Source organism: Mus caroli, chromosome 8 (genome assembly GCF_900094665.2).
Source record: "Mus caroli chromosome 8, CAROLI_EIJ_v1.1, whole genome shotgun sequence".
NCBI classification, from domain to species: Eukaryota; Metazoa; Chordata; class Mammalia; order Rodentia; family Muridae; genus Mus; species Mus caroli.
The window spans coordinates 102,288,382-102,298,943 of NC_034577.1; the positions used below are offsets into that span (position 1 = coordinate 102,288,382).

Genomic DNA, 10,562 nt, shown 5'->3' on the forward strand with positions numbered 1-10,562 from the left:
ACACATACACAGAGAGAGAGAGAGAGAGAGAGAGAGAGAGAGAGAGAGAGACAGAGACAGAGAGAGAGACAGAGACAGAGACAGAGACAGAGACAGACACTCTGTACTTAAAAACAAGCCAAGCACTGGGATTACTTCAATTATAGGTATGTGTCACTATCCCAGGCTATTTTTTTTTCCAAAATAAAGATGTTTGCAAAGGTACCCTGAGTTTCTTCTGCCCATTTAGTAACTGAATTATATACAAATATATTTTGGTTGTGAGCCTAGCCTTTAACGGCTAAGCCATCTCTCCAACCCATATACAAATATTTGACAATGAGAATTCTATGTCTGAGTCTGAGGATGTAGCTCAGTGGTAGAGTGTTTGTCTAGTATACACAGCTCATGGATTCAATCCCTAGCACTGGGAGATTGCATATGTAAGGTAACACTATAAGGCTCACTGGACATGTTGGCACAGATTTATAACCTTTGCACTAACTTGGAGATGGAGGCAGAAGGATCAGGAGTTCAAAGCTAGTCACACTTGAGGCCAGCCTGAAATCCTATTTACAAGCAAACAATTAAGAGAGGAAGGAAGGAAGGTAGGTAGATAGGTGTATTGAGATTGTGGCTGGAAGATAGTGTGTTTAGCATACAAAAGGCTCTAGGTTCCATTCCAGGGAGTATGTAAATCAAACAAGGTTGTCTATAATCAAACAGGATGAGCTATAAAATCCTATCACACTGGGAAATAGATGGCAGACTAAACATGAGTTCAAGGTCACTTTGAACTCCTCAAAAAAGTTCTATGCCAGTGCTACACGAAGCCTGGTTAAAACAAAAAGAACAAGTCTGGGAGATGTCTCAGCAGATAAGCAGGTAATGTGCTTGCTGTGTACACACAAGGACAGAGCTCAGTGGGATCCCTAGTTCTCAATAAGGGCCAGGTGGACAGCAGCCCACATGTAATCCCAACATTATAGAGGCAGAAGAGATCTCTAGTGGCAAGCCAGACTAGATCTACCAGCAAGATTGGAGTTCAAGTCAAAGCCTGACCCAATATTTAAGGACAATGACCACCCTACACGAATGTTCTTACACATATAACCACATACACATAAGAACAAGCATACATAACACAAACACCCATCACATATACATGGGGGGAAAAGGGCTAGTTAGAATGTCACATCTAGGGGGCTGGTGAGATGGCTCAGTGGGTAAGAGCACCCGACTGCTCTTCCAAAGGTCCAGAGTTCAAATCCCAGCAACCACATGGTGGCTCACAACCATCCGTGACGAGATCTGGCGCCCTCTTCTGGAATGTCTGAAGACAGCTACAGTGTACTTACATATAATAAATAAATAAATCTTAAAAAAAAAAAGAATGTCACATCTATAACAAAAGAGTCAATAAAACTTTTTCACTTGTTTATCAGTTTTTAAAGTAGGGGTCTCACTATGAAGCTCTGACTGCCCCAGAACACATTATGTAGACCAGGCTGGCACTGAACTCAAAGATCTGCTGGCCTTTGCTTTTCCATGTGCTGGAATTAAAGGCGTGTACCACCACAACTAGCTAAATTTTCTAATGTCTTTGGTGTTAGAAATTAAAGCAAAGCCTGGGTCTGTGTGTGTATGTGTGTGAGTACATATTTGCACATGTGTCATGTGAAGATCAGAGGATAACTTATGGAAGTCAGTTCTTTCTCCATGTGGATCTGGAAAATCAAACTCAGGTCAGTAAAAAGAGACTTATTCTACTTTTAAATTTTGTGTGTGTGTGTGTGTGTGTGTGTTGGGGGATATATTATACATGTGAGTGCTGAAAGTCAAACACAGGTCTTCTATAAGAGCTGTGAGTCCTCTCAACTTCCAATAAATATTTATTAATTATATTGTGGTCAGAAAAAGTTGGCCTGGGCTGGAGAGATTGCTCAGCCGTTAAAGGCTAGGCTCACAACCAAAAATATAAGAAAAAGTTGGCCTGAGAAATACTCATGAAGTTTGATGGTTTTATTTCTTCTCTCATTCCTTGTCCTCTAACCAACAACAATAATACTAACTCAGATGGTAAGGAAGGCTGGGCTTTTCCTTTGTATAAACCATTTTCTAGTTTAAAGTTTTTGATATTTTCTGTGGTTCCTTCCATGGACTGAAGAACAAGACTCCACTATTCAAGATGTTTGGTTAAAAGCAGAAACACTACACTGATAAGATCAGTAAAAGCACAGAAGCAGCTGCACAGCACAGCTCCACAACTGAGCAGTTCTGTTGGCTCATCCTACCATCCTTCACGACATAAATAACTACACATTCACTTCTAGATACCTGCCCTTTCATTTTGACATTCACTTAGAAAGTCAAAGGGATTTGATAGTATATCTTTGTTCTAAAACTCACTTTGGAAAAATAAATCACTGAGGTTGAGCACCGTGATCTTTTACATTGTTATACAGCGTAAGGGTGAGAACAGATTGACCGTGAATCCTCTCCTCTCTGATCGTTGGTGGTCATTTGCGGTGGCACCAAACTTGAAGTTTGGCTCTAAGAGGTTTAAACATGTCTGTGGCCCTAAAGGACATGATATAGGAAGGAATATATTTTTCCTATGAGGTAGGCTGAGCCCCATCACTGCCCTTTATTCTTAAGAAAACCTGGTATGTAAAGATGGATCAGTAATGAACAGAAATTTCACTTAATTGGTAGTTATACCAAAAATAAAAATGAACTGGGTGTGTTGATATACACCAATAATCCTGCATTTGAAAAACTAGCCTAGGCTATCTACATACAAATGCATTTGTTGTCCCCAAACAAGCAAAAATGACAAAAAGGTGAAAATGATAAAAGTAAACCAAAGGAGGTTCAAGGAAGCACTTGTGATTTTATTAGAACCGAATAAACAAGCTGTCTTGGCTTTCAGCTGCAGCCACTGCAGACTTAGAGCCTGGAGCTGGTAATTCAGAGAGTGGGGAAGCCAATTAGCTCTTGCTCTTACGGGCAGCAGACAGGTCTCTCATAACAGAACTATACTGTCACCCGGTAGTGCTGGCGCACACCTTTAATCACAGCACTTGGGAGGGGGAGCAAGGTGGGTTTCTGAGTTCAAGGCCAGCCTGGTTTACAGAGTGAGTTCCAGGACAGCCAGGGCCACACAGAGAAACCCTGTCTTGAAAAACCCAGGAAAGAAGCCGGGCGTGGTGGCGCACGCCTTTAATCCCAGCACTCAGGAGGCAGAGGTAGGCGGATTTCTGAGTTCGAGCCCAGCCTGGTCTACAAAGTGAGTGCCAGGACNAAAAAAAAAAAAAAAAAAAAAAAAAAAAAAAAAAAAAAAAAAAAAAAAAAAAAAAAAAAAAAAAAAAAGAAAAACCCAGGGGAAAAAAAAAAAAAAGAACTACACTGTCTGATCACTGAACACAATGTCAAACCATCCAAGATTCCTGGAAAGTGTGTCAGTAGCACTAGTGTGGAAAGTTTTTACAAAGAGTGAGGTTTGGAATCAAATGTGATCCCCAACACCCTAAACAAACGCAGGGGAACTTCCTAAATCTATCAGGGTGACTCAAATGTTTCTGTGTCATTTCTAATCTGTTAAGAAAGACAAATACACTCTTTCCTAAAACCAGCCTTTTGTTGATTGCCTCAAATCTCCATGTCAAGACCACAAGAGCTTTCAATGTTGATGCCTTAGGACTGACCATATTCTTTGCATGTACCTAGAATGGTATAAAAGCAGCCTGGAGAAAAAGAAACCCCAGCCCCAGCACTGGCTGGAGTCATGTTATAATGTTGCCTAACTGTCTTTCTTTTTCAATGCTCACTCCCTCAAGACCCTGTCGATTGACTGAGTTGGCTTGGTCAAGGACTCATAACCATAGCAACATTGCAGTTTTGAAATAGCAACAAAATAACTTTATGGTTGGGAGTCATCACATGAGAGACCTTGTTAAAGGCAGAGCAGTAAGAAGGTTGAGAACACTGGACTAACTAAGCTTGAATGGAAGAAACTAGTTGAGTAGTTACTTCACTTCTGTCTTTATTATCAGCTTTTCTTTAGTTATTCAGTTAACAGGACATTTTTATAAACTAGTTGAGTAGTTACTTCACTTCTGTCTTTATTATCAGCTTTTCTTTAGTTATTCAGTTAACAGGACATTTTTCTCCTGACTAGTGAGAAGTAGCTTTACCATTCTTAATTTCTCTTCCAGAAAACAAAAGTGTTGAAGAATATTAACTGGCAACTTGAAGGGATTTTGAGTCACTTAGGAGGTAACCCTCTGGGCATGTTTGTGAGGGTGTTTAACTCAAAGTACTGAAAGAAGAGCAATTTTAAAAAGTGGCAGAGGTCCTGCGCTGAATAAAAGAAGGCAGCTAGTGGGGCAGGTTATGGCCTCTCTCTCTCTCTGTTCCTCGATGTGGGTGGAATATGACCAATCGACCCAGGCTCTCACTGTATGGCATCTGCTCAGAAAGCCCAAATAAATCTATCCTTCCTTCCTTAAGTTGCTTCTGGTAGGTATTTTGTTACAGCAACATGGGAAATAGCTAATATAAGTATTGAACTATTTTGTTACAAACTCACAAAGTGCTCTAAGTCAATCAGTCTTGGACTAAAGGAATTGTCTGCACAAGTTTGGTTTTTTTGGTTTTTGTTTTTTTAAATTTGAACTTTAAGATGACTTCAAGCCTAGTTTTCTCTGATGTGAGTTACATAATGGTTTTCATTTACTAAGCTCCCCAGTTCACTGGAGAAGTACATGGGGTAAATACCTTTTCCCCAAGACGAATGCTGCCACATTTCAAGAGGTTGATATCATTTTTGCAGTCATCCATGAAGCCGCAGATCAAGCGATAATCACTGAAAATGATGGCCGTCATTTTGGTAATGTATTGATGACACTGATACTCAGTGATGTTGCCTCGATGATCCACCAAGCAGGAAACCATGTAACCTTTTCCAACTGGTTCTTCTGCACATTCTTTAATCTGTTCCAAAAAAAGAAGAAAGAATGTGGCTGCTTTCCGGGTGTAAGATCAAGATACCACATTTAAGTCAAGAAACTTACTTTGCTGTTGTTACTGCTAGAAATAATTTCTTACTATGGAGACCTGCCTGGCTTGGATCACTCAACATATCAGGCTAGCTGTCAACTCAGAGATCTACCTGCTTCTACCTCCTGAGTTCTGAGATTAAAAGCTCTTTACATAGGGGTCAAAAAAGGAGGATGTTTAGAAAGACACTGGTTTTAAGGAATGACAGTGCATTCTGTGACAGTGCATGCTGTTGCCTTCTCTGAATCCCTCAACTATCATTCATCTCCTGGTAGTAGGTCTGAGAACCTCCAACTCCATGGAGTCAGGTCAATACTACAGAATGTGGCAAAGGCCAAGAAGAGTGCCGACAGGGCTGGCTGGATTTCTCCATCCACTTTATATTAGTTACACAATGAAGTCTCCATCTCCATAAAGATCTGGAAGAACAAGGTTTAGAAGAGTTTCTAGATCCCAGACACAGACGCCTAGAGCATCCAGGAGCAGGGCAAAGAGCTTGAGGCCTTGCTCCTGTACCTTGACTTGTGTATTGTTTCATCTCTATCAATGATTCTCGACCTATGGGTCGCTGCCCCTTGAAGGGAATAGGGGGGTCAAATGACCCTTTCACAGAGGCCACCATGACCATTGGAAAACAGATATTTATATCACAATTCATAAGAGTAGCAAAGTTACAGTTATGTAGTAGCAACAAAAATAATTTTATGGGTGGGGATTACCACAACTAAAAGAAGTATTAAAGGTTGGCAGCATTCGGAAGGTTGAGAACCACTAATCTATATTCTCTCAAATGCCATTTATATGACAGCAGTAATTATGTTTTCCTTAGTCAACCATTCAAACAGAGACACTGTGGAAATCCCCCATTTTGGGAGACAGGGGAGATAGCATCTCTCTATAGCGCTCTAGTTCTCTTGGAGCTCACTGTGTAGGCCAGGCTGCCTCTTCGTCCTAAGTGCTAAAATTAAAGGTGTATACCATCACACCCAGCTGAACCCCAATTTTCTTTTCCATTTATTCTTCTCTTTTATATTACATCCTACTGCATTTCCCCTCCCTCCTCTCCTCCTAGTCCCCTAACACACACACCTCCCCTCTCCCTCAGATCCAAGCCTCCTTTGCTTCCCTTCAGAAAAAAAGCAGACCTCCCAGGGATATCAATCAAACACGGTATAACAAGTTACAATAAGACTAAATGAGGGCTGGAGAGATGGCTCAATGATTAAGAGCACTGACTGCTCTTTCAAAGGTCCTGAGTTCAAATCGCAGCAACCACAATGGTGGCTCACAACCATCTGAAATGAGATCTGATACCTTCTTCTGGTGTGTCTGAAGACAGCAACAGTATACTTAGGTATAATAATAAATAAATCTTTAAAAAAAAAAAGCTAGGTGAACCCCAATATTTTTTGAAGATGAGATTCCTTTATTTGCAGCTATTTGTTTGGCTTTTTTGAACCCCAATTTTTTAACCAGTCAGAAGAACTAGTGAAATCACCAGGGAACCATGTATTGTGGTGAATGCTTATAATATCAGCACTTAGGCGCTATGGAGGATTTTCAGTTTAGAATTGAGCCTTGACTGCATGTACAGTCGTGGGGGTTAATTGTCTTGGTTTCAGTATAATCTTGCTGTTGAAAGAAGAAAAGTGTCTTTGGTACCGGAATGTTTATAACCCCACAAAAGACCACTGGGGACAAGAAGGTTAGCCAAATGCCAGGAGGGATCCCAGCACTCCGGAGGTAGAGCCAGGCAGAGTTCTACATAGTGAGTTTCTGACCAGCTAAGGCTACACTGGGAGACCTTATATCAAAACAAAAATATCCATACAGAGACATAAAATGTCATTAACTGTTTTAGTCGTTATATTACATTTGTAATTATATAAAATTGATAATTTTAAAATACTAATGCCCATTATCTGATACATATGCTCAACATGCCCAACTGCAGAGTCAAATCACGTAGGAAGGTTTCTAGACCTCCAGGGAAATCTACCCTGATGACCTCAGTAGCTGTACTATATATCTGGGAAACAACAAGTGCCTGGTCTCACCCTACTGTGTTGGTGGGTAATCATAAAAATTAGTCTAGTTACACATCCCTGCTGAATCACGACCAAGGCAGATGAGAAAGAACTCCAAGAAAAGAAAACCAACTGAGTCGTTCATTCTCCTAATGAGGAGTGGGTCAACAGACTCTACTTTGTCCTACAAATCACAATAGCCACAAAATTATTTCACACTTTACCTCGGAAATAGTTGACTTGCAAACCTCCCTGGCCACAGATTCAAATTTGGGATCAGTAGTCAGGTTCAGCTTGTAATTCCACAACAACTGGGTTCAAGGGAAGAAGAAAACAAAACAAAAACCTTTTGGTTAGACCACCATGAAATTTATCATCAGTGATAAATGACAAAACTAATTATACAGTCGCATAAAGCACATTGACATTTCCAGTAACACAAAAGTCATCACATTCATAGACAAAAGCACAAAATATTTACAAACATAGAGCAGCACCCAGCATTCAGGTGTTTTCTTTTTTCCTGCTAAATGACATTTTTAAAACTATGAATTTCCGGGCAGTGGTGGTACAAGCCTTTAATCCCAGCACTTGGGAGGCAGAGGCAGGCGGATTTCTGAGTTCAAGGCCAGCCTGGTCTGCAGAGTGAGTTCCAGGACAGCCAGGGCTATACAGAGAAACCCTGTCTGGAAAAAACAAAACAAAACAAAACAAAACAAACAAAAAAACCTATGAATTAAAATGATGTGGTACAGGGCTGGAGCAATGGTGCAGTAGCTGAGAACAGGCACTGCTCACGCAGAAGACAGTTCCCAGAACTCAGGTTCTGAGGCTTATAACTACTTACAAATTCAGCTCCAGGGCATCTGACACTTTCTTCTGACCTCCACAGACACTGCACCCACATACACAACCCACAGATAGACGCATTTAATTAAAAGTAAAAATAAAAAATTATGTGGTATTAAGAAAAACTAAACATTAAAGAAATCCCTGATAAAGTTTTGGAGAAAATATCTGCTTTCAAAAGGTCTGCCCCAAATGCTCCCATGTGACAGGGTCAGTCTGAGAGTGTTCTCCTTAGAGCAGCCTTAAGGAAAGCTGCTCAGATTTGGGTTTCTAGGAGCATCCATCTTTATTCCCTGAAAACACCTGCCTGATCATTCACTACATGGTTTAGGTTTTTGGTTTTGCTTTGTGTTTATTTATTTAATGTATACAGGTAGTCTGCCTGCTGAGATTAACCACCACGGTGGCATACCCCTCTCCTTTGAACGTGGTATTACACAGTAGATATCTTAATGACAGTATGTTAAAAAGAAGTTGTTGACTTGATAAGCAGGGAACTAATTCTTTCTATATGGCAATTGCAGTAAGGAATATCATGAGTAACTATTATTGGCCAAGCCTAATGATTCGTACAATGAAATGGTGTTTATAAAGTTCTTTAAACAAAGCTTATTTATTATTCACTTAAAACTAGTAGCATCAGAGAAAATATAACGCTTCCAGAAAGAAATGAAAGAGCATCCCAAAATCTGTCACCGTATTTATAAAGCACATATGGTGAATCACTGAACATCCACACTTACATGATTGCAGTCTGAAGAAATCTCGTTCTCGGGCTAGAAGAAAAAAAAAGCAAATGTTTAAAAAACCAAACAAACACTAAAATACCCATCCCATCAAGTTTTCAAATATCACAAAAATAAAGTCAAAACCAGAATCTGAGTATTTAATCAAATGTCTTTTCAGAACAGGAAGTAAACTGAAGCTGACACATCTTCCAGATCTCTGAGGGCAAATTTACCAGAAAGGTACATATGAGAAACAATCCCAGCTGGGTAGTGGTGGCGCATGCCTTTGGGAGGCAGAGGCAGGTGGATTTCTGAGTTTGAGGCCAGTCTGGTCTACAAAGTGAGTTCCAGGACAGCCAGGGCTACACAGAGAAACCCTGTCTCAAAAAACCAAGGGGGAAAAAAAAAGAGAGAGAGAGAAACAATCCCTTCTCTATCAAATGTATAATGTGGAAATGGGAAAATATACTAATACAATAATGCAACAGCAACACTAGTATTCTTTTAAAAAAAAAAGACATTTTCTAAATTTGAATGCTTAAGAGTCTAGAGAGATGGCTCTGTAGTTAAGAGCACAGGCTGCTCTTCTCAAAGACCTGGGCTCAATTTCTAGCACTCACATGGCTGCCCACAACCATTTGTAACTCCAGTTCCAAGGGATCAAATGTCCTTTTCTGGATTCCATGAGCACTGTACACATGTGGTGCACAGACATACATGCACACAAATCACAACACACATAAAAGTAAAATTAATTAACAAAGAAACTAGAGGACCAGCTAGAGGCAGGTGCACTGACACTCACACAATGAGGGCCAGTATGGGAGTTTCTTCACTAATGAGACTTTAGATGTCCACACACAATCCAGGGTTCCTGAACTGGCAGATCACTCCTAGCACTTAGGAAGCTAAAACAAGAGAATGGCCACAATTCTGAGGCTGGCTTGAGCTACATAGAGAGACTCTACCTCAGAACCACCTACCCTAAAACCAAAGCAAGCAAACAAGAATGTCTTAGGCTTAACAGAGTACACAGGAGGCCCAACGATGATTCAAAAACTAATTTAGGACATTTTGAAACTAGGGCAAGAGGAGTGTGAATTGGAGGTGACTGGGCTATATATATAATATAGCAAGACCCTGTCTCAAAAAAATAAAGGTAGCTGAATATATCAGCTTGGGTTTGTACTCCCTGTACTTAGGAGGCTGACATAGGAGGGTTGGTGTTAGTTTGAAGTCAGCCTGCATCATGTTGTGAATTTAAGGCCAGACTGAGACGTAAGAGACCTTGTTCCACAAAATTAATTAATTAATTAAGATAAAAAATTCAGGGGTCTGGGAAGAACCCTGGCTCAGTAGTTAAGACTGCACGCTGCTCCTGCAGAGGTCTATGTGCAGTTCCCAGCACCTCCAGCTCCATGAACCCTGATGTCATTTTTCAACCTCCACAGGCAGCTGCACTCGCATACACCCACCTATACATATAATTTTAAATAAAAATAAAACCAAAAACAAAACAAAAATAAATAAAATAAAAATAAATAAGTAAATTAAAAAGTAAACCATAAATATGGGATTGTGCCAGGAGGAATCCTATTACTTCCTATACTACCCAGGCAGGTGCTCCTGAATGCTCTATAAGCCTCCAATCTCAGCCATGCCAGCCTGGCCTAGCCAGAAGCTCAGTGGGACAGTGCTCCACCTTCCTTACATCTCACTCTAGTTTTGCTCTCTATCTTACCCTGATCTCTTCCTCTGTTAGCTGCATATGGCCTAGAAAAACTACACAAGAAAGCATTCATTTAAAAGGGGGAGAGGTGGGGGATGGAGAGATGGCTCAGTGGTTAAGAGCACTGACTGCTCTTCCAGAGGTCCTGAGTTCAAATCCCAGCAACCACATGGTGGCTCACAACCATCT

The 10,562-nt window shown here is 40.5% G+C and overlaps 1 protein-coding gene across 1 annotated transcript in view; it reads right to left on the reverse strand.

Moving 5' to 3' along the window:
• The window catches only part of Glg1 (golgi glycoprotein 1), a 110,165-nt gene that overhangs the window by 39,866 nt on the left and 59,737 nt on the right, over positions 1 to 10,562 (reverse strand). Inside the window, exons 2-4 of the mRNA XM_021169326.2 lie at positions 8,660 to 8,692; positions 7,292 to 7,378; positions 4,759 to 4,974 (exon numbers count right to left, since the gene is read on the reverse strand). Coding sequence (XP_021024985.1) covers positions 4,759 to 4,974; positions 7,292 to 7,378; positions 8,660 to 8,692 — 336 coding nt within the window. The remainder of the gene's footprint in view (positions 1 to 4,758; positions 4,975 to 7,291; positions 7,379 to 8,659; positions 8,693 to 10,562) is intronic.